Consider the following 24,546-nt stretch of genomic DNA (forward strand, 5'->3'; position numbering starts at 1 on the left):
CGCACATTATGATTTTATCAATGACTGTAAGCAGCGATTAAAAAAAAACTATATTTTTTTTTATTTGTAAATTTTTAAAAATATTTTTACCCGTATAAAATCTGTATTACATTATTTGAAATAAATAAAAAAACGCATAAAATATGGGAAAACGTATAAGTTGACAGGTATGTAGTCATCCATGGTCATTTCGGCACAGAGTAAAAATGGTGTGAACTGAAGTTCATTTCAAATTCAGGAAATTGACTGTTTCAGCTTATGACCACACGGGGGCGCTATAATACAAAAATAAAATACAATTGGATGACCTTTTTTGACTTGAAAAAGTGTATATGTGAGGGGGGTTAACATCTCTGCTGCAAAAGGTTTGTACAAGTAACAGACCCACTCACTTTCATTATATGTGCATCCACTTTATACATATAAGGAATGCGACACAACACCAGTGAAAGCACCAGAATCAAACCGTCATGTCCAGTCTTCCCTTTTTCTTTTTGCATTAGTTCCAGCTTCCAAAGCATGAAAAAGGTGGAACTCGCTGCATATGTATGCCACAAACAAAAAAAATAACATTCCTTATGTATACAAAAGCACCATTTAAATTGTGTTTGAAACAGAACAATATGTTAGTGAGCAAACGTGTAGACATATTATGACAGCCACTTTGTCCATTTGTGTTGACACATTTTCACGGCTCTTCTGTTGCTTTGTGTATCTTTGCTTTTACTTAGCGGGCTTCAATGTTGTTGTGGAATGTTGCAGCAAGAAGAGATGGAGAGCCCTGGTTGAAGTCCTCCATCCTTTCTTCCATTATTCCTTCCGTGTGTTGTTTCATCATTAGTCAGTAATATCTGTTGAGGCTCTGAGTGACCGTGCTGATATCTGGCTGTCCGTTCAACCAGATTTCTCTCAGGATCCTTTCCCGCTCCTCGAGCCGCTGGGCCCGGTCAAGCTCTGATCACGCACACGCGCGCGCACACACACACACACACACACACACACACACACACACACACACACACACACACACACACACACACACACACACACACACACACACACACACACACACGCGCACACACACACACACACACACACACACACACACACACACACACACACACACACACACACACACACACACACACACACACACACACACACACGCACACAAAACAACCCTCAATGACCATCAATCCAGATCATCATCAAATTATCTTTCACCACTGTGGAGCATTTCTATTTTTAACAAGTGTGTGTTCAATTCAAGCTTGCAAAAGGAGGGAGAAACAAGTATTAAAATGAAGCTTATCTTAAGGTTAAAACACATTGAAAAAGGCCAATTAACAGAATTGATGTTGCTTTGTTAAAAGTCATAAAGCGAAGGACATTCGAACATAAACGGTCAGGCAAAAAATGTAGATTTATAATATGTGGACATATAATTTAATATTACTCACAGGCCTTGCTCTCTCTTTCTTTTTTCTCGCTCTCTCTTTCTCTCTCCCGCTCTCTTTCTTTCTTTCTTTCTTTCTTTCTTTCTTTCTTTCTTTCTTTCTTTCTTTCTTTCTTTCTTTCTTTCTTTCTTTCTTTCTTTCTTTCTGTCTGTCTCTCTCCCTCTCTCTCTGTCTCTCTCATTATCTATGTTCTCATTATCTATGTTCTCTTTCTCTTTTTCTTTCTTTCTTTCTTTCTTTCTTTCTTTCTTTCTTTCTTTCTTTCTTTCTTTCTTTCTTTCTTTCTTTCTTTCTTTCTTTCTTTCTTTCTTTCTTTCTTTCTTTCTTTCTTTCTTTCTTTCTGTGTCTCTCTCTCTCTCTCTCTCTCTCTCTCTCTCTCTCTCTCTCTCTCTCTCTCTCTCTCTCTCTCTCTCTCTCTCTCTCTCTCTCTCTCTCTCTCTCTCTCTCTCTCTCTCTCTCATAGATTAATAGATCATGCCCACATTTTTTGTGCGTGTGTCTATTAGATTACCCTCAGCTGATGTAAACATGCTAGCGTGCAGCAAGGCCCTCTCAAAGCGTCTGCGCCTTTGTGATGACATGTCCGTCGTCTCATCCCAGTCCTCCGATTCGCTGTCCTCAGCCGGCCTGGCGTCCTCTGAGGCGACGACGGCCATGTTGTCCGGGTTGGCGTCGACGTGTTGCTGGCGGTGCTGACAGACATGATGGTGATGATGACGCCTGTGGCGGTGGTGGTGGTGACGATGGCGAGGGTGTTTACTGTTGCCATAGTGACAGTCGGTGCGACAGTGTATCTGGAAGACGACGGCACACAGCGTGATAAGGAGACCGACAGACACGCCACCCAGAAACACCAGCGCCGTCCTTTCGGGTTGGTCTGGCAGAGAGAGATCAAAAAGACACAACAGCTTTCTTCATTCGTTGTAACACTGGAAAGTTTTTTTTTCTCCTAATTTACGTCTGCTGTTTGAGTTGATCAGATGTGCCGCAGGGAATGATCCGATTTCTCTTAATTGGTCAAACTATGTACAATACTTTTCGGATTACCGTATTTTCCGGTGTATAAGGTGCACAGGAGTATAAAGCGCACCCTTAATGAATGGTGAATTTTCAAATATAAGTCGCACCCCAGTATAAGGCGTACCTTGAATGAATGAAAACAGTTTTCTAAATATAATACATGTATATACGTATATAAATGTATTCCATATATTAGGCACATCATGTTATAAGGCGCTAAAGTAGAGGCTGAGGTTACGCACAATTTCTTGTACAATGGGAAATGGAGCCCGTGGCTGCTGACAGTAGTTGTGAGACATGTTGCTCAATATTAATCCACATCTAAGGCGTCCCGCCATCGGTGTATAAGGCGCAGGGTCATCTTTTGAAGAAAATGAAGGCTTTTGGGTGCACCATAAACACTGGAAAATACGTCATTTCCAATCATGTATCTTTCTTGATCTACATTTAAATGCTCTCCCATTACATGACCGAAAGTAAAATTAACTTATGTTGCCGTTCATGTAACATGATAATTTTCACTGACAAAACAGGCCCACATTTCATGAGTTAATTTGCAAGGAAATTGAGGGGAAAAAATATTAAATCATTCACTGCCAGACGTGCAAAATGTGTCCACTCCAGTGCCAGGGTTTTTGTCATTGTCACTCAAATTCCAAGAACCACAGAATATTGAGTTTTGGGACTACACAAACGTTCAATGCAGAGTAAGAAATCTTTGATTCTCTTTTTTCATCAGAAAAAAATAGTTTATTCCTAAATTATATGGGTATGTAGTTATATGAGATTGAAATGAAGGCGGCTGTACACAATACAATACAATACAATACAATACAATACAATACAATACAATACAATACAATACAATACAATATTGGTTTATTTGGCTCTTGAACAACAGCTGAAGCTGGAACAAAGCACTAACATGGAAAAAAAGGAAATGCTGCCCCCTTGTGTACGTCATATTTTAAATTCCCGAATAAATTCGTGAATGGCAGTGAATGAGTTGTGCACAGTTTCTACTGCTTGTGCCCTTGAGTCTCAATTTTTCTTAATGGTGTAAATTATTCGTAAAACAAAGCATAGCTAATGTAATTACGGTGGTGGGTGATTAAGGCCGTATCAAGTGTGTGGACACCTACCAATTCTTTTTTTTCATTGGGGTTCATTCAAGGAGCTAAGCAGTCGAAAGGACGTTCGCTAACAATTTGAACGGTCTCAAACCGTTTCCAAATGCATTTTCCCAATTTACTATATATTTTTTTTACTATTTCATGATATCTTTTTACTACAAGACGTCAGCCATTTTTTACTGTTATTGCTACAACAGAATCCCAGAATTTCCTCGGGATCAATAAAATAACGATCTAAACCAACCTATTTCCTCACTTTTTACGCCATTGCAGTGGTACTTTGTCGAGTTCAGTGGTACTTTGTCGAAAAAAGTTTTAGTGTTTTTATGTTATTACCTAAATGAGCACGTTCGTCAGTTTCATGTCATCAGAGCTGTAGGGACATCTTGTTTTAATAGCATCCGTTTATAAAAGAGAGAAAATATTCAATTGTGTAATTTTTTTAATCCCGCCAAAATTACGCAAATGGTTTTAGTCTGTAAATGTTCACCTATTATCGAGCTAGCTAGCTATCTAGCTGGCTATCTATTAGATATCTGGATGGCTTGTTAGCTATCTAGCTAGCTAGCTATTAGCTATATAGCTAGCTAGATCTAATTGAGCTATTCCGGGTTGAGGGGACGCTGGCGCGTGGCTCACCCACAAAATAATTTATCTTGTGACTGTAAAGTGACCTTGACAGTTTTGAAAGGCGCTTAAAAATGAAATTTATTATCATTATTATTATTATTTATTATCATTATTATTATTATTATTATTATTATTATTATTATAGAACACACTGCTTCAGTGACGTGCAGTCAGGGGAGGCCGGTGAGGCTGTGCCTCACCTGTCATCATGGAAATATCAAATGACAAAATAAATTAAAGTTATATTTATTTAGTGATTTGTACTTTAAAGTTATTTTCCATTTAACTTCACCATTTTTGGATTTTTCTTCAAAATCGCTAAATTTTCACGTTTACCGTTCAACTACTAAGTAGAGACGAGCGGTGAGGCACCAGCCGGCTGAGCCTCACCATAGATTGCGTAATCACTATGCTAACTGTGCTGGCTTGCTCTGCGGTGAGACCGCTTTGCTTTCCCTCTGCATATCGCTATTAAAGTGTTCAAAAGCTTTTTGTATATAAACTAAATTTATACAGTTTATCTCACAGGTGTCAAAGTCAAGGCCCGCGGGCCAAATCCGGCCCGCCACATCATTTTTTTTCGGCCCGCGAAAGCAAATCAAACTTGTTAAATTCCATGATGATTGCTAAAATCTGAGCCAAAATTTCATATTTTTGGATGTCAACCACAATAAAAGTCATTATTCTTGACTTCAGATTTGAAAACGAGTTATTCATTAATTTGCTGTGTGCTCTATATGTCATATTTGAAGGTATTTAAACATTCTAATGGGTTCCCCAAATTCATAACGGCCCTCGAGAGGAAACCATAACTACAATGTGGCCCGCGGCAAAAATGACTTTGACACCCCTGGTTTATCTGGTGTATATAATGTACAGTCACTGTACATTATAAACTTATAAACACTGTACTACAGTGTTTATTTTATTTTTCTCAAAACTGTGTGTGTGGGTGAGGCACACAGTTCTCCTGCCTCATGACAGCGGGCGCTGGTGATTAAAGATTCTTTTTGCGACTCCTCGGCTGCAGAATAATAGAATTAGTGACAGCAAGCTACAGTAAACAGTTAGCAAGTTAAGTGCAGCCATCCGGTTATTTTTTCGTGTTGCTTGGCCTTATTTTCAGAATGGTGATTACATATCTAAAGTGAAAGAATTTTCTAAATGGGACTTTCAATCGAAGCAGGTGATAATAATTAAAGGAAGACCAACACCGGACTGTATAGCTCACAAACGGTGAGGGATGAATGTAAATCTCCTGGACAGCTTCTCAGCTTTTTGGCCAAGAAGGATCTCATTGAAACTATTCCTGTAGTGACAAAGTTGCTCCAGCTCGTGCTCACTGTTCCATCTACTACAGCATCAGTGGAGCGGTCATTCTCAACACAAAAGACTGAAAACATACAGTCGGAACAGGACTGATCAAGGACGACTTTCTACACTGGCAGTGATCTCCATTGAGACAAAGAGACTTGAACTTCATTTATAAGTTAAGGTCACACGATAATAAGTTTTTTTTTAATTATTTTTTCTATGCTACAGTTTGTATACATTATATAAAGAATGCTGACATGACATTTGAAACAAAACGCATTAACCGTTGCCAATTAAATGGTGAATAAGCTACTCTGTGGAGTTCATATGTTTGTAAATCTGACTGTGATGACGTCAGTGCCTCACCAGCCATGAACCTCACCGCACGTCACTGGTAGATATATATTGTGAGATATATACACACAGAAGATGCACAATATATTCAGACTGTATGCATGTTTTGTACAACCTGTCATACCTGTGATGAAGGTGTAAGCTGCCAGGATGTTGCTAAGCAATGCCATCTCCTTGGAGACCATCATCACATCAGTATTGGGGCCCTCTGTGGTCTGACTACTCATCACTTCACAGGGAGTTGATCTTATTGGAATCTTTTTCAGCCCTCACTGGAGTTCTCATACTCATCTCTTCATAAGAACAACAAATAACTGAGGACAAAAAAGAGAACGCTTTCAAAATATTTTCCATACACATGATTACTGGACATAGCATTGGGTACACTCATGTGTCTTAAACACCAGCAAAACAATATCGTGATATTGGAACAGATTACGAAGCATGCTGTTGGGGAAAAGACTGACACATCATTGGGCTGCCATGAGACAAATCGAAGATAATTACTCAGAAAATTATCTGCACTCTCTACTTTATGAGAAGTACAGTGTAAAAGGCGCTCAGGTAAAAGCAAAAGTAGTGACTGATTCAACCTCGCTTTCCTATACACAAAGTATAGACCGAATATACTTGCGCACAAAATGAGAAGCAAAAATGTATTATAATGATTTAAGGTACCTGTTTTCTTGACTTGTTACAATGGGGGGAAAACAGATAACATGCATTGGTTCAGAACTTTATGTAAATGACATAATTGTTTACATAAATTTGCTAATGCTAACAAAAATATAAAAACAAATTAAACTGATACATGGGGTATAAATGTTAGCATAGCGCACTGCGCTATGCTAACATTTATATACTGACTGATTAGCGCAGTCAGTGCAGAGCGCCGATGCGTATGTGAAACTGTCGCGACTTGGAATTGAAGCGGATTTACGTGGGACAGGAGATGTGGGACAATCTGTTTTCGTCAATGGATGCTACAGCTTTGTGTTTGATTTCAATGTTTAGCTTGTAGCAGATGTGCAAATTTCACCATGACATCCCACTGGTGAAAAGGACGCTTTGATCCTCTCCTCTTTCATCTAGAACCGCTTCATACAAAGATGGCGCAGTTTTTACAGTACAAAGATGTTTTTTGTTTTTACTTCAAGATGGTGGCGCGAGAGTGGCTACCTTTCCAGCAGTTCCTGTATTATTTTTCTACTTCTTCTTTTCCTTTCCTCTTACTTTCATCATTTTGTTGCGGTGAAATGTCAATTTCTCTAATCCAATCCAATCAATATAAATGTTTAGTATGAATTATAAATCTGAAGATGACTGATTTACATAATTGTTTTTTGCAAAGATGATTTTGAAGATTGTGAATGGACTGTGAAGTACCTCCCTTTGGCTGTTAAGGTGCTACTGTGTCAATGAATGACTACAACATCGTCTGTGGCAAACAGAGGTCATTTTCAGTCTTGGTGGTAGTAGTTTTGCTCAGTCAAACTTTGCTGAATATTTAAAGAGACTCTAAAAATATAGATTTAAAAAAATGAAGTGATTAATTCATCAATAAAGGCAATTTAGCCAAATATCAGTCACATTTTTATCAAGTCCCCCCCCCCCCCATCTACATTTTTCTGTGTTTTGAACTAACCCCCACTGTACAGCAGTAGTTGTAGCCTGTCAAGCTCAATCAAGAGGAATGGAGAGACAGCAAACTAAAGAGCTCATAACAGAAGTGCCCAGACGTGCAGCCCAGCAGCTCATTCATAAAACTTGCTCACTTATGACACAAGAGCTGTGTCATAGGTTCTGTCTTTAACAAAGTTGATTTTACTTGGTTATGAATGACAATTCGTAATAAAAATATTAATGTCAGACGTTTGTCCTCCATGAAAATTTGGATTTGATTTACCTTTATTAGTCTTGTAGTGGGGAAATGTACATTTCACAGCAGCAAAGTTATGAAAGGAAAAGCAAAGAAAGAAGTAGAAAAACAAAATGCAGGATCTGCTGGAAAGGCAGCCACTCTCGCATCGCCATCTTGAAGTCAAAATAACAACAAAACACCCACTGCCACACTCACCGAACTCTGAGTACACGCTACATGCTGTACGATCACCCTGAACTCTATTTTTTTCTTCTTTCTCATTTTTTCTGCAAGACCTCACTTCAACCCTTTCTTGTTGTTCGTTTTTGCATTACTACATTACGTCACTTTATATACGTCACTTCCTCACTTTACATATGTCACTACCTCACTTTACATACGTCACTGCCTCACTTTCCATACGACACTACCTCACTTTACATACAGAAATTACATGTATTGTCTGTTGTCAATTGTATGTCTTTTTTAGCCACATTATAAGTGCCTTGCATGTCTTGCACGCTGGGTCCGAGAGGACATTAATTTCATCTGTGCTGTATGTCATGCATATTAGCATATTTGACAATAAAGCTGACTTTGACTTTGACTTTGACTTTTGACTAAATAACAAATAATATGACAACACAAAGACACAGAGAGTCATTCATTCTTAAAGGACAACCGACGCTTCTGGACAAATTGTGTCCATAATTTGTAAAATCACTTCAAATGACTTCTACTGAGCGTATTTTACAAAGATTTCACCGCATATAGCTATATTAGCTGAATATTCAGGAACTCTTGTTTTCGAGTTGGTGACAATTCCTGACATGACGTCATGTCAGGAACGCCCCTGACTGAAAAAGCAACACACAATGCATTTTGGGTACTTTGTTTGGTCTGAAAACTTCGTGTTGATCCATGTTGATGGCGAAATTAGAAGGAAAACATAAATAATGCGATGGTGAATCGTTGTGTGTTGCACCAAGACTACTATTTGATACTAGTTGACACAAATTCCTAGCAGACAAATCAGCCCATTTCCAACGGAGCTTGTATGCCATCTTGTGCATTTTCTGGGATGCTAGATTAGTGTCTTGACGGCTCGAATTGATACGGAAGGACTTCTTTAATCGATTGCAAACATTTATGCTTTCCTCTTCAGACCTATTTGAATCATATTCAAAACTGGATGAGGAACAAGAAGGCATCTTCTCCGAATCTGAAGCCAGTCCTCGCGTGACGTCATGAACAAGGGGGCGGGACCTTCTGAAACTCACCATTTCCGGGGTCATTTTAAAGTAGTTTTGGGACACTTTAACTCATTTTTATTGGTGTTTTGCATTTGACTAAAAATATCAGCCTCCGTGATTTGGGTATTTTAGATGCTATAAAACGTTTTTCTGATGTCAGTTAGGAAACAAAAAAAAATGGTGTCGGTTGTCCTTTAAGCACTTTCTATCCCTTCTTTGTTACACGAAGCAGCAAACGAAAATAGTTTTATAAATGAAATGTATTATTATTATTATTATTATTATTATTATTATTATTATTATTATTATTATTATTATAAGAAATGCCTCCTTGTAAGATCAAATACAGTTCATCACCGCCAACTACAGTCAAATCTTGCTTTTCGAACATAATCCGTTCCAGAAACCTGTTAAAAAAACGATTTGGTCGAAAACTGAAACATTTACCATGATAATCAATGTAATCAATATCTGCTTTTTTAATTGTGATTGAACAATTCAAACACGCCTGCTCACAATGAAACGCTACATGAGCATAATGCGTCGGTCACAATAAGACGTTACACAAGGAAGTGACATATAAGGAAGCGGAGGGGAGTCCTGAATGCACCAGGTGAGCTCAGTTTGGTCGAGAATTGATTTTTTTGTTGCAAACTGAGGCATATATTTTTTTTTTTTTGTCGAAAACCGAAACATTTTCCATTATAATCAATAAATGTCTGTTTTTTATTGTGGTTGAACCGAATTGGCCGAGAACCGAGATGTTCGAAAACCGAGGTTTGACTGTACAACCATTGTTCAATAGATATATGGGCAGCATCAATACAATCTGATCCTAATCATTTTTGTAAGGGCAGTTTTTTATTATTATTCCTCTTGATCTAGTTTGTCAAAAGAAGTCAGAGATTTTTTTTGTTCACACCTGTCATAAGACATCACATCAGACTGACAGACTTCAAGGTAACGTCAGCATGCACTTGAGGCTGAAGAAGTAAAGGACTCGTGAGGAATTTAAAGCGCTTGAGCCAGCAGTATTGCAACACTATCTAAATGTGTGTACCGCTCCGAAGCAGAGAAACGATGAAACACTCGGAGGTCAGATTGGTTTGATCTCAAGGGGTAAACTTTGACTAAAAAAAAATCAAATCAGAAGTTGATCCAACCAGAGGAAACCATTCAACCAAATGAAATGCCTTTCTAACTCAATTTTTGGCCAAATCAAAGGTCTGAATCATTTGAGGCTGAACTGTATGTGCAACCGCTGGGCAGATAAAATTCACATTTCAAGCATTCATTAGCACTTCAGGCACATTCATCTGTGTTCCAAAAATGACACATCAGCCCGGCTGTGCAACACACACACACACACACACACACACACACACACACACACACACACACACACACACACACCATGGGACTCAAAATGACACAAACATGGACAGCAAAGTGTCATCAAATTGGCTGGCTGTCGATTTAATTTTGAGATGTCGAGTACAAGCGCTACAGGACGTTTTGAAAATTTGTGAGATTTACCCAAATCGTGACATATGATGTTCCAGCAGGAGGCCACTTATATGCAAGATTCTTTTGGTGTTTTCTATCTCATGAATGTTTTAAGATGAATGGTTTTGCATATGGTAGGAGGCATGAGCGCCCAGAAGTTTGATTGGTTGAATAAAAGAAGTCCAAGATGGCCCCCGAGTAGGCGAGCCTTCCTTTTTTTTTTGGTTTTTGTGTTTTCTTTTGTCACTTTGTTTTGTTGTGCGTCGTGTGGAACATATACGGATTGTTTTCCACATTTTTGGCTACGACACTGATCAAGGAGGAGACTGCGCCGAGCAGTTGTGCCTTTTCGCCAGCACCAGTTATGCCAGCACCGTTTTTGATCGTTTTTTGTCGGTGCCATATGACTGTCATCGGTGGACACCACAGGGGCCATTGTGCTTTTTTTTGCGCCTGTAATGGGCATCACTTTCACAGCCTCACTTTTTTCAGTGCTGTTGGACAGTCTGCGGCTGGATGGATGCATGGCTTGAGGAGCGTGCGACGAGAAGAAAGGAGCGCTGATGCAAATGCGGAACTGTCGCGGCTTGGAATTGAAGCGGATTTACATGGGACAGGTGATGGGAGACAGTCTTTTTTCGCCAATGGATGCTACAGCTTGGTGTTTGTTTTCAACATTTAGCTTGTAGCAGACATGCACATTTCACCATGTCGTCCCTGATCCACTGGTGAAAAGAATGCTTTTATCCTCTCCCCTTTTATCTAGAACTGCTTCATACAACAAAGAGGGTGCAGGAAGTGCTCAAGATTGACTTTTGTTATGTGTCACATTATTTTTCATTTAGTTTTTTTGATTTGAAGATGGCGCAGCGAGAGGGGCTGCCTTTACAACATCTCCTTTATTTTGTTTTTTGACTTCTTCCTTTCCTTTCCTCTTACTTTCATCACTTTGCTGCTGTGAAATGTAAATTTCTCTCCTGCGAGACTAATCGAGGCCAATCCCATCCAACAGTCACCAATATTTGTGACACAGAATGAGTCCTGCAAGTAATTTGCGCTATATTGTGCCGATCTGATAATTGGCGAAACATCATGTGTCAGAAAGACAGTTTTGTTCAACTGCACTGTCATTGGGGTTAAATGAAATATTATTGATCAAAAGTACTCGATATCAGTGAGTACTGTACTCAAAAAGCGAATCGTTGTACTACTATTGGCTTGGACAAAGTGGCATCACATATCTCTAATTTTTATAACATAACTATTGTGATAATACAATGTAATTTTTGTAACTTACCTATTTGTCACAATAATAAAAAGTGCTTTTACATTTTACAGTACGAATGAGTTACTGTAAATAGTGCATTTTAATCAAATATATATATGTCAAAAAATGTATACAAATCTGGATGTTTTAAAATGGGATTATTCAATTCTATTCAATGCACTTCAATTTTTTTTCAATAATTATTTTCCAAACCAAATCTTGTTTTTATATTTCTACTGGTGAAAATGACGCTTTGATCCTCTCCTCTTTTATCTAGAAGTGCTTCATGTAACAAAGATGGAACAGAAAGTGCTTAAGAATGAATGACTATATGTTTGTGTTGACATATTATTGTTATTTAGTTTTTTTTTTGTTCTTTTGACTTTAAGATGGCACGTGAGAGTGACTGCCTTTCAAGCAGCTCCTGGATTTTGTTTTTCTACTTCTTTCTTTCCTTTACTCTTCACTTCATAACTTTGCTGCTGTGAAATGTAAATTTCTCCACTGAAATACTAATAAAGGTAAATTCAATCCAATATTTATTTTTATTTTAAATTTGCAATGTTTTGTTCAACTGCTGCAGCATGACATAACTGTATTGAAATCACACACACACAGACAGACTTTTTTTTAAGTCAAATGACTAATAGTGTCTCATAATTTGAGAATAATGTAATACAATGTATATTATTTTAATAAAAATACCAAAGTCAACAACAATTTAATGATTCACAGAACCTTGCTCAAGGCCACCTAGACAGTCTATTTTGGTCCACAGAGGGATTTTGAACCTTAGACCCTTAATTGTGACACAGGGCAAGTCCTCACAAAGTCAGCTCCGATTGTCGCAACAAAATAAATTAATAAGCTGCTTATTTTTTTTTTTACTTTCTTAGCGGTTGTGATTTCCACTCGTCTTTATTAATTGAATACAATTAAAATTCAAGCTGACAATTACACTAAGAGACTTTCCTTGCACTGTCTGCAAAGTGATCTTGTTTTTTCGTGTTGGTTGAAACACTCTGTGTGAATGTGTGTGTAGCTCTGCATATGAAGCTGATGTTAATACAATGTGACACTGGCCTTTCCTTCCTCAGCACCGTTACTCTTTAACATGACCTGCGGAGCACGAGGAAGACAGCATTCATGCCCAAACACAAACGCAGCACAGGAGATGGATGTAATGGGAGCATTCGGGTGGGTGCACAGAATCACGCAACAATGTGGAAAAGTGACAGAATGTCCTTTTAAATCTGTGAACAATAATAAAGAAGGAAGATTTGCACTTACATTTCTCCGCAGCATCTCTCGCCTCCTCTACTCCTCTTGTTTGCCTGCATGCGTGTGTGTGCTCTTCTCCGTTTCTGAGTTCCCTGCCACTCCTCCCCTTTCCTTTTCCCCGTTACTCCATCCTGCAAAAAAAAAAAAAAAAAAAAAAAAACACGATCACCAAACAAACGTTTCTTTTACGGCCCGTTCTCTAAAAATAATGAATCCATCGTCCACTTCTTCCTTTTTGATACGGGTTTGTAATTTTCATGTTTTCCAAAATGTGCTTCCCTCTTCTACCATGTGAGCGACTCCAGGTTGGGCTGCAGTCAGGACGGCAGAGGTCAGGCCCTCGGGGGCATAGCTGTGACATGAGAGACCTCGACAGGACAAGCAACCCTCTCTTTCTCTCTCTCTCTCTCTCTCTCTCTCTCTCTCTCTCTCTCTCTCTCTCTCTCTCTCTCTCTCTCTCTCTCTCTCTCTCTCTCTCTCTCTCTCTCTCTCTCTCTCTCTCTCTTACTCACTCACTCCCTCTCTCCCTCTCTCTCTCTCTCTCTCTCTCTCTCTCTCTCTCTCTGAGAGAAGATGAATATAAAATTGTGTATTTGCGGAGAGAAAAAATGTGCACCTTCATAATACATTGAAAGGAGAGTTTGGAATTTTTAGAAAGAACAAATCGTTTGAAAAACACATTTTAATCATACAGTGATACTAATCGGCTTACGAACGCTTTAGCTAACAAACTTTTCGCCTTACAAACATTAAATTCGCGAGATCCTCATCAAGTGTTTAATGCTGATGAAACCGGCCTTCTTTGGAAAAAGATGCCGAACCGGACTTTCATTACACAGGAAGAGTCCGCCCCTGCTTATGAAAGATAGACTAACGCTCCTTCCTACGCTGCTCACCCGCAGAAAAAATATCCTGTGCGTGTAAAGTGTCCTTGAGAGTTTTGAAAGGCGCTTATAAATGAAATGTATTATTATTATTATTATTATTATTATTATTATTATTGTTATTATTATCAGAATCAGAATCAGAATCATCTTTATTGCCAAGTATGTAGGACACACAAGGAATTTGTTTCCGGTAGAACACGCTGCACTAGTATCGTTGTCAAAAAAACTGCTAAGTGGCACTATACAGTTCCATTTTGGCTACTGTTGAAAGAGTTCAAAGAGTTAATGGCTTGGGGGAAGAAGCTGTTTAAATGTCTGCTGGATTTGGTGCGCATGGATCGGTAGCGCCTGCCTGAGGGGAGTAGCTGGAAAAGGTGGTGGGCAGGGTGCGGAGGGTCCAGTAGGATTTTCCGCGCCCTAGTGTGGATTCTTGCAGTGTGCAAGTCCTCGAGAGTGGGTAGGGCGGTGCCAATGATTTTTTCCGCCGTCCTAACTGTCCGTTGAAGTCGGATTTTGCCCATTTTTGTGGCGGCCCCGAACCAAACGCTGATGGAAGAACACAGGATGGATTCGATGACAGCCGTGTAGAAATGTTGCAGCACCTCCTGTGGCAGGCCATGCTTCTTTAGCAGCCTCAGGAAGTACATTCTCTGTTGGGCCTTTTTCAGGATAGAGTTGGTGTTGACCTCCCACTTCATGTCCTGGGAGACTGTAATTCCCAGGAATTATTACAGTTCTTATGGAATGTGACTCTCCTTCCAAACAGTAACTCCCTCCCACCTCCTCCCACTCCATTACATCAAGCCATCAACGACCATTACAAAGATAAATAAATGACTTTATTATACAGTGCAGTTTATTTCTTTAATTACAATACAATAGCACATTTACTATACATAAAATAAGGTATATTTTGTCTAGTTTTAAGGCTTATTTTGTAGGAAATTATGTTTTATGGGGACCTGGGAATGGATTATTCTCATTTTAATGGTTTCCTATGGGAAATTAATGTTTGGAAGACACACTTTTCGTCTTACACACACGTTCTGGGCACCAATTAAGTTCGTAGGCTGAGGTATCACTGTATTTGGTGTCTTATAGATTGTCTTGTACGCTTTTTATTCTGAATGTTTTTTCTCATTATTATGCTTTGCCATTCCTTAATTTTATGAGAAAACGTCGTTCCTCTGACTAGTCGTGGCGGATATGTGGGTATCTTGTGGTTGCTTCTTCATGAAACTCAGCATGCCAAAATTGGGGCAAACCACAAAACCGTCTCTTCAAAAAAAGATACCCTCTTTTGAATTTCCCTCCCTGAAGTCATGCTCCATGGTTAGCACTGGCCAACATGTGGCTGTTTTGCTGGAAAAAAGAAAAAAAACCTGGAAATTCCTTTTTAGCTGGTCTGAATGCTGACATTGATTATCCCATCGACCATGAAATGTGCCCAAACGCAGCACTGGTCTGGTTGCAAAATACTTAGGATTTTCTCCTAAAACAAATTGCTCATTCCCTCTGAGGGTGGTAGCTTATGCCAACCTCAGATTGTATAATAAAAACATAATAACAAAAAGCCATGTAAACAGTACGGTAGCTGTGGGTAAAGTTGTTTGTTTACAGTGCTAATGCTAATTTTGTATTGTTCAAGCTGCTCTTTTGATAAAGCTTAAGGAGCTATCGTATGTGACTACTTTGATACTTTCATAACCACATTGTCAGGGTTTTGCGAGGTGGTGATGGCGGGTTCGGATCCCAAAAAGCAGGCAGGAGGGAGCAGGAGGTTGTTTGACAAATTGTATTAAAATAAAGCCAGCAGGTCGCCAACCAGATCATGACACACATGCTAGCAGTTTTAACAATGCACCCCCCTTTAAATGTTTATAAACCAGCTCACGGGATGGCCGTGTGCACGCAACGGCTGCGATTCCAATGTTTTCCAAGTTGACTTACTTCACAGTTGCATGCTTATACACAGACATGATCATATACAATATATGTATTCAGTTATGTTCTTGTTGATGTGCACAACTTTAAAACACACACACAACTACACTTCGAGTTGTGTTTGCTTCTGTTAAGTGTTTTTCGTGCCGAATCAATTTTTTTTTTTCAAAAAAGGCATTTACATTAGACATGTGAAATTTTTATGAGCTAACTTGTCATGTCGGCAGGTTACTTTTGTGCCAAGTCTGACAACTGTACTCTCTCTCCCAGGATCTTTATTGGAGAATGGGCTTATGCATGCTTAAAAACATTAAGCAAAGTGTATTGGAATTGACTGGGGGAAAAAAAAATCAACACAAATGGGTAGGTGCATGTAAGCGGTGCATATAAAAGTCTACACACACATGTTCAATTGTCATTTTTTGTGATTAAAAAAAACAAGATTCAAACCTTTTCTTATTATATACGACTGCCATTTAATACTAGTCATAATTCCCTCAATCACGAACAAGGACCCCAAGTGTGTCTGTGTGTGTGTGTATATATATATATATATATATATATATATATATATATATATATATATATATATATATATATATATATATATATATATATATATATTGTGATGTCACGAGAGGCTGTGTCCTGGAGGGCAAATACATCCCCCTAAGATGGCTCCACCCAGAGAGAATCTTGGCCCCATCTGGTGGAAGGCAGCAATTAAAACCACACACCTGCAGCTGATCAGGGCTTGATTGGCAAGCAAGGCTCTAAAGGCAGAGAGCCTCTGAGTGTGGAGCTTGGGGAAAGACAAGCTCGATTGCTGTGCTCTGTGAAGAAGTTGATTGCTGCGTGGAACTCATTGCCAGTTGGGACCACACGACTGGACACTGGATTTGAACCTAGCTAAGGTGGCTAGGCTACATGAGGAGGACGTCAAGAGGGGTGAGGCCTAGAGACTCTTGGAAAAGAACTCCGTCTTCAGTTTTACCTCAGAAGAGACTTTATTTGGATTTAAGTATCAGAAGAGACTTTATTTTGATAAGTATTGGAAGAGACACTATTCAAACCTTTGTTGCTTGTGAATTCCCCCTGGAACCCTTGATTAAAACCTTTTGTTTGTATCCAAACCTGTCGTCCATTGCACTTCTTGTCCTGTCCCTATGAGCTAGCCTCTCATGATATCACTATATATATATATATATATATATATATATATATATATATATATATATATATATATATATATATATATTCATTATATTTCATTTATAAGCGCATTTCAAAACTCTCAAGGACACTTTACAGTCACAGCTAGGATTTTTTTCCTGCCGGTTCAGCGGCAGCCCCATGCACAGTTAATTTGTTCTTTTCGAGCAGTGATTTGTTTTTCGCGCACGCACACGCAGTACACAAATGTTTAAGAGGGCAATCAGTGCTGAAGGCACTTTAATTGGACACGTAGGAATAGAGGATCTGAAGAGTCAATATCAAATCTCAGCACATTTCAGTGTGTTTCCACACCCGGCTGCATATAACAGTATATTCACAGTTGTTCCCTGGTCGCTGTCTATGTGGAAAAATATTGCTTGTTTCATCACAGGACTGAGAAATAAACGTGCAAAACAAAAAGGGGGGCTCTGTTTCCCATGAGTTGCACCAGAGTCTAGCACACTTGCCCTGCTATGAACTGCATTCATCAGGTGCTTTGCGAAAAGAACTTAGCCTATGGCCGCAATGGTGAAAATATACTTAATACGCTGTAGTACATATGGAGCATAGGATTTATTTCACATGTAAACTCTGTTGTCAAGACTTGCCACCTGTGCTTGTTTTTTGTTTTCTGTCCAGGAAGTGCCTCTTTTGCCATTATTTAGGTCTCTGTGTGCGTGTGTGTTATATAAGACATCTGTTCATGTGGTAATAATCAAATCATTCCCATGACTGAGTCAAGTGGAACTCAGGGCCTCTCAGACTGTCACTCTGCCTTTCTGTACTCTGTTTCAGCCTTCGTACGTGTTTATGCTTCTATACTTCCACCTTTCTTCCGAACTACTCTGTCGCATTTTGCTTCTGCTTTTCTGCATTTTGTATTCATTCCGTATTTCGCTCCCGCTCAGTCGTTTTCGCATTTTCTGGGGCTTTTCTTGTTGCATTGCAACCGTACATACTATGTGAGAGAAACCTACAGTAGATTTGAATAATTTAAGGAATATCAACAGATGTATTGGATGGTGTATGGAGTTCACCATTTTGTGGAAAGATATGCCCCCGCCCGCCTTCTTTTCTCGCGTCATTCCAGGTACGTGGAATCAGCGGACTCGCGCCTTTTGTTGTAATAAAATCTCTGCCAGCACCTACGTCTCTGCCGCCTGCTTAGGGATCCAAACCCCTTTAATAACGTTCCGACGAGTCAGCTATCCCTGTCACGCTCGGAACGTGACAGTATCATTGTGTTCAGCTGATAGAAAAGGCTTGGCATGATGTTACCATTCGATCCGTGAAAGCCGCATGGAAGAATTGGTGATGTGCAGGCTTTTATTGAACAGTTCCATCCAGAAAAGACTGTGGCTATGAGAATCATCAACATGATGAATGATGATGTGATGCCTCAGTTTCGTAAGACCTTACAAGTCAGAAAGCAACAGGTGTCAATTAAGAGCAATCAACGACCATCACAAATGTAAATAAAGTGACTATTATACAATGCAGTGTATTTCTTTCATTACAATACAATAGCAACTTTATTATACATAGAATAAGGTATGTTGTGTGTTGTTGTAAGGCTTATTTAGTTGAAAATTATATTTTATGGAGACCTGGGAACGGATTATTCTCATTTTAATGGTTTCCTATGGGAAATTAATTTTTGGGATACACACTATTCACCATACACTGTCTGGGAACCAATTAAGTTCGTAAGCCAAGGCCCCACTGTAGTTGCAAAAGGGAAATGTACTCATCATTGTGACTGTAAAGTGTCCTTGAGAGTTTTGAAAGGCGCTTAGAAATTAAATGTAGTTATTAAAACATAGTTGCGGGCTGCGCATGTCACTACTAGGCCTTCAGTAGTGCTCCCTCTGAATCAATCCACTAGAGCAGGGGTCGGGAACCTTTTTGACTAAGAGAGCTTAAAAGTAAAATATTTAGAAATGTTTTTCAGTGAGAGCCACACACACGCGCACATAGAAACGCACGCATGCGCGCGCACACATACACGCACGCGCACACGCTGCCACTTTTCAACAAAATATCAGAATGCATTATTTAAAATAACTTTGTGATAGTACTCACCGTTAACATCAATGGTTTTCCGTTCCTCGTGATTGGTAAAAATCCAGGCAAACGATCGGAATGAAATTCAATTTGCCGGTCCAGAGGCGAAGTTACTGCTAGCTAGCCTGCACACGGCTCATAAGCTTCCACACTTGCTATCTGAAATCTACTTCTCGCAGAAGTATGTTGATGCTAACGTTAACATGGGGCTTGTTAAAATGTCACTGACATTCGAACGATTCATCGATGGTATTGTTTCATTGCAAATTAGAATCAGAACATTTTCTCTCCTCTAATGCTCCGGTGCATTCACGCTGAAGTGCACTAGTTGGGCGTTTACCTATTTCAACATGACGGCCACTATCATCCAATCAAAATGGCACTTTCGGCCATTCTAGGTCAGTGTCATCCAATCAAAATTGCGCTTTCCACCAACTGCAGCCCCAACGGGAAATGAACGGCGAAAAAAACGACAATATGTATTTAGTTTTATCGGCGAGCCATATGCAATCATCAAAAGAGTCATATATGGCTCGCGAGCCATAGGTTCCCGACCCCTGCACTAGAGGGTGCCGTTGGCCAGGCAATAACTTGTGACTTGAAGAAACGTAAGAAATACTGTCATTAAACTGTTCACATTTTTACTATCAACGTGTGGATTTATGATAACCTTATAAAATTGCAATATTATTTGCTATTTCTGCTAGCTTTGGAGCTGTCCAACCTTAATGATGTGCATCTATTCTTGAAAAGTCCGTCTTAATAATAGCTTCTTCTCCTTCTTCAGCCATTGTGGGTTGACAAAACCACTATCAAAACAACATATTTGCCTGTACACCGCACTACGGATACAATTCATGGACAAAATATTATTTGCATTAGTCTGTGATTGAGATATTTTCAGGCCTGCAGAGAAGGCCTTGTAGGCCCTGATGGCCCACCACTGTCAAAACATTACTCCTGGGTGGGGCAGGACGGGTTTTCCTTGCGGATCAATGGGATCTCCATGCATTTCTAAGGAAAAGGTGATTTGACATCGAAGTTGTTTCGTTCTCGAAATTAATAAAATCCATTATCTCAAGTCTCGAACGTGCACAAAAAAAACACCCAGAAAAGCGATTATTTGGCTTTCAATTATCAAACGCCGCAAAGGTTCTTTATGTATACATGCGTTTCGGTCCAAAATGGAGCATGAGTCACTAATAGTAATGTTATCCCCACAACATTAAAGACACACCCCCTCTGGGCAGCACAGTAAGTTGACGCCAGCTGATGTGCTGTACAGCTGTGAGCCCGTGTGTATGTATGTGTTTGACAGCCTTTCTCACAGCCACTGTCAGTGTGGTTATGTAATCACTGTGGTTCCCGTACACCCGGAACAAGTGGAGGGTGAAGGACTTAATGAGGTCTATTTGTGCACCCCACTCTTCCAAAATTCACTCTGTGTCCATTGTGCACAAAAACGAATTGAAAATAAAACAAAACCACCGTTATTTTGGTAAAACAAAATGTACGACAGCATTTATTTCCCCACTGAGTAAAAGTGTTAATGATTGTGTTTATATGTTGCCGACAATATACAAATTATGCGAATGTGATGAAGTGTTGTATTTAATTTAAATATTTTTGGACATTCCAGATTTCAGTTGAGTTAGAAACATACCAATTCATTCTTCATCTTTTCCTTTTGGCTTTTCCCTTCAAGGGGTCGCCACAGCAAATCAGTCTCCTCCATCTTTAGAGGTTTGATCCGCATGTTTGTTTTGGCCAAGCTTTTACGTCGGATGCCCTTCCTGACACAACTCTCTGTATTTATCCGGGCTTGGGACCGGCACAAGAAGACTTATGTCCCTTTGTGGCTACAGAACAAGCAACTCGCTCAGTAAAAGGCTCCCAAACACAAAATGGTCATCGGCACAGCAAAATTCCAAAAAAAGCAAAAACTATACTCACCACTTGATGACAATGCTCTTACCGTGAAATGGGCATCTCTTTCCCTACTTTACATCACAAACAAAACTTCAAAGTCCTTTAGCATCCAAAAGCTAAACGCTGCTAAATTAACACAACAAAAGTAGCACACGGAAAGATAATTATGGTTATTGTGGTGTTGACAATTACATCAAATAACAACTACCACAGTAAATTTAAAATGTAGTTTTGAAAAGAACAGTTTTCGAAAAGATGAGTTTAATTTATTAAAACACTCAAATGTTAAATTATTCACTGTACTCGTATTGGTGTATCAAAATAACTGTGAGCCTTTCAAAATATTGTGGAAGTTTTAATATCTTTACTTTGACTCAAGGACCCCCGATCGAGTGCCTCGTTCTGGCCCAGGTGAGTGCAAACAGCAGGTAAACAGACAGACTACAGCAGATGGTTGCAAAAGATAAAAATAGTGCAACCAACCATAGATTTCTGTCAGTGTTCGTAGCACATAGGCATCTCGGTCTCTGTGCAGAAATAAATTTAAAATCGACAAATCAAATTGTTTTACGTTAAGAGAAATAAAAACAAAGGAATTGACCTAATAAATGAGCAGAGTTAAAGTAAGTGAGCAGGTTTAAAGCAATACTTAACAATCATAGACAATTAGCTAACATGCTTCGCCCACCCTAAAAACAATCACAATGAATTTAAAAAAAACATGATTACGCTCACCAGGACTGCATAATAGCTTTGGATGGTCCCACACATAATTTAAGAAAAAAATACACATGGTAATTACTATCCGGAACCCCAGCTGGCATTTACCGTTTGATCATTAAGCATCGCTGAGGGTGTGGTGACATTCAAATCTGTGGTGGGATAAATAGAACAATAGACATCACACTGGAAATTAGCCTTGATAAAATTGATGCAGAAAGCATGACACCGTCTGTAAATAAACATTAGCAGGATTCATTTACAACACAACATGAAATAATGATTAATGATATTATTGCAGAGCGGCTGTATTTTCTTCAGCTTGACAGATGTTTCCACAGGACTTTATGCAAAGGGGAAAAAAGATTAGCAGACACAATGTCAAAATTAATAATACAAGAAAATGAATCGCCCACAACCAAAAGTACCTCTTTACCAAATGTCCCAAAGACATGAAAGACGAGCCCTTACAATGGGTACAAACAACTATTACTGCTCAATTTGTTAATTAGGTAAAAACTGCGAAAAATAAACAAAATGGTCTAACATGAAGCACAGTCGGCTTGTCCTCTGTTGTGTTATCAACAAAATATACATTTAGTTACAAACAAATTGTGGATATTGTGTTGCACTTCTACATACAGTTTTAACAACTTGAAAGAAGCACATCCTAGCATTTGTGTGTCTTCTTCTTTTCCTTTCGGCTTTTCCCTTCAAGGGGTCGCCACAGCAAATCAGTGACCTCCATCTTTAGAGGTTTGATCCGCATCTTTGTCCACGCAATAAAAAGAACAAAGACTTTTCCAAACACAAAAACAAGAGACACTCAGAGGAGATGGCACCATGTGTCATTACAGTGACTTGACCGAGAATGACACATCCTGAGACCCTCTAGCTCCAGAAGTAGACTATGTTCAGGCCAGTGCGACCGTGACATTGTTTTCATTTCAGAACAGTGGAGCAACAACATGCCATCAAAGCCATCAGTCATGCTTGCTTCAGACAGGAAAAAAACACTAGTCGATGGCAATTCGTTCAGTGAATTCTGCCCACATGATAATAGCTGCTTCACTGAGGATTTATCAAAATTCCCTTTTTCGTCCAAGCAAAATAATACAGCCCTTCTGGATGATTGGTAGAATGTTGCTCAGATTCTCTGTCTTCCTTGATGAGTACGTTAAGGCATGCCAAGCAAGCGACAGCCATCCTGTGCTTCAACTATTTGCCGTTAAAGAGTTGCAGGTCGAGGCGAACCCACACTTCTCCAGTGGATACCTCATGCAACAGAAGACGTCTTGTGACGGTGCCCTTACTCTCCAGCTCTTTCTTTATGGTTGCCACAGGAACCTCTGTACGTCCCAGGAAATCTGAGAAGAGAATAAACTCTTTTTTTAATTTCCCCCCAGATTTGTTGTAAATAAGAATGAAAAAAATGAGTTGTACACCAAAATTTACTACCCCACAAATTACTGAAACAATATGAATCCTCACTGATTGATATTTAGCCTGGCATACATTGAAGCACTTATTTTGGTGCCGATATTTTATGTTTAGTTGTCCATGTTAAATGTTTCGTTACAGCTTCTGCTGTTGTTAAAGCACTATATACATCAATATATATTCTATAGTTCAAATACCCACAGTTAAGAAAAACACAAAAACTGATTTAAACACAAAAAATACACCATGACATGACATAGAAAACCGAGTAGAGTATTGTTGTAAGTGTGCCTTTAAAGGACAATCGACACCATTTTTTTTGTTTCCGAACTGACATCAGAAAAACGTTTTATAGCATATAAAATATCTAAAACTGATATTAACTGATATTATAACTGATACAGGCTGATATTTTTAGTCAAATGAAAAACACAAATAAAAATGACAAAGTGTCCAAAAACAACTTCAAAATGAAACTGGAAATGGCCAGTTTCAGAAGGTCCTGCCCCATTGTTCGTGACGTCACGCCAAGACGTCTTGCCTTGCTCGAGAATCAAAACAATGGCTTCAGATTCGGAGAAGATGCTCTCTTGTTACTCATGCAGTTATGAATATGATTCAAATAGTTCTGAAGAGGAAAGCATAAATGTTTGCAATCGATTAAAGGAGTCCTCTCATATCAATTTGAGCCGTCAATGGCATCTGGCTGTTGCTGTGCAGATGACCATTTTGTGTTTGGGAGCCTTTTACTGAGCGAGTTGCTTGTTCTGTAGCCACAAAAGGACATAACTCTTCTTGTGCTGGTCCCAAGCCCGGTTAAATACAGAGGGTTGTGTCAGGAAGGGCATCCGACGTAAAAGCTTGGCCAAAACAAACATGTGGATCATACCTCTGAAGATGGATTGGATTGGATTGGATTGGATATGCCTTTATTAGTCTCACAGTGGAGAAATTTACATTTCACAGCAGCAAAGTGATGAAAGGAGGTCACTGATTCGCTGTGGCGACCCCTTGAAGGGAAAAGCCGAAAGGAAAAGATGAAGAATGGCATCTGGACTGAAATGTAGTGTCCCAGAAAATGCAAAAGATTGCGCCCAAGCTCTGTTGGAAATGGGCTGATTTGTCTGCTGGTAATTTGTGTCAGCGAATATCAAATAGTTGTCTGGAACGCCCCTGACCGAGAAAGCGACACAATGCATTTTGCGTACTTTGTTTGGTCTGAAAATTTCGTGTTGATCCGTGTTGATGGCGAAATTAGAAGGAAAACACAT

At 39.3% G+C, this 24,546-nt stretch overlaps 2 protein-coding genes across 3 annotated transcripts in view; both read right to left on the reverse strand.

Moving 5' to 3' along the window:
- Nucleotides 1-105: 105 nt before the first annotated feature.
- eva1ab (eva-1 homolog A, regulator of programmed cell death b) lies at nucleotides 106-13,452 on the reverse strand. The gene is made up of 4 exons (XM_088992787.1): nucleotides 13,086-13,452; nucleotides 6,033-6,222; nucleotides 1,969-2,334; nucleotides 106-954 (listed from the first exon to the last, which is right to left on the reverse strand). The coding sequence occupies exons 2-4, from the start codon at nucleotides 6,133-6,135 to the stop codon at nucleotides 842-844; spliced, it is 582 nt and encodes a 193-aa protein (XP_088848913.1). The 5' UTR covers nucleotides 6,136-6,222; nucleotides 13,086-13,452; the 3' UTR covers nucleotides 106-841.
- A 7,905-nt stretch (nucleotides 13,453-21,357) lies between these two features.
- itsn2b (intersectin 2b) overlaps nucleotides 21,358-24,546 on the reverse strand; it is a 28,195-nt gene continuing 25,006 nt past the window's right edge. The window contains exon 40 of one of the 2 annotated variants that reach the window (XM_088992762.1): nucleotides 21,358-23,202. In XM_088992762.1, the coding sequence (XP_088848888.1) occupies nucleotides 23,054-23,202 (149 nt within the window). In that variant the 3' untranslated portion in view covers nucleotides 21,358-23,053. The remainder of the gene's footprint in view (nucleotides 23,203-24,546) is intronic. The other variant, XM_088992761.1, reaches the window with a different exon arrangement.

This window comes from Hippocampus bargibanti, linkage group LG03, assembly GCF_051943395.1.
Source record: "Hippocampus bargibanti isolate YZ-2025 linkage group LG03, ASM5194339v1, whole genome shotgun sequence".
Taxonomy (NCBI): domain Eukaryota; kingdom Metazoa; phylum Chordata; class Actinopteri; order Syngnathiformes; family Syngnathidae; genus Hippocampus; species Hippocampus bargibanti.

Excerpts from the sequence above, each read along its gene's own strand:
- eva1ab (XM_088992787.1), bottom strand. The coding sequence starts at position 6,135 with ATGAGTAGTCAGACCACAGAGGGCCCCAATACTGATGTGATGATGGTC. Across the intron at positions 2,335-6,032 it reads AGCTTACACCTTCATCACAG|ACCAACCCGAAAGGACGGCG; the intron begins GTATGACAGGTT and ends TCTCTCTGCCAG. Across the intron at positions 955-1,968 it reads CATGTTTACATCAGCTGAGG|AGCTTGACCGGGCCCAGCGG; the intron begins GTAATCTAATAG and ends GTGCGTGATCAG.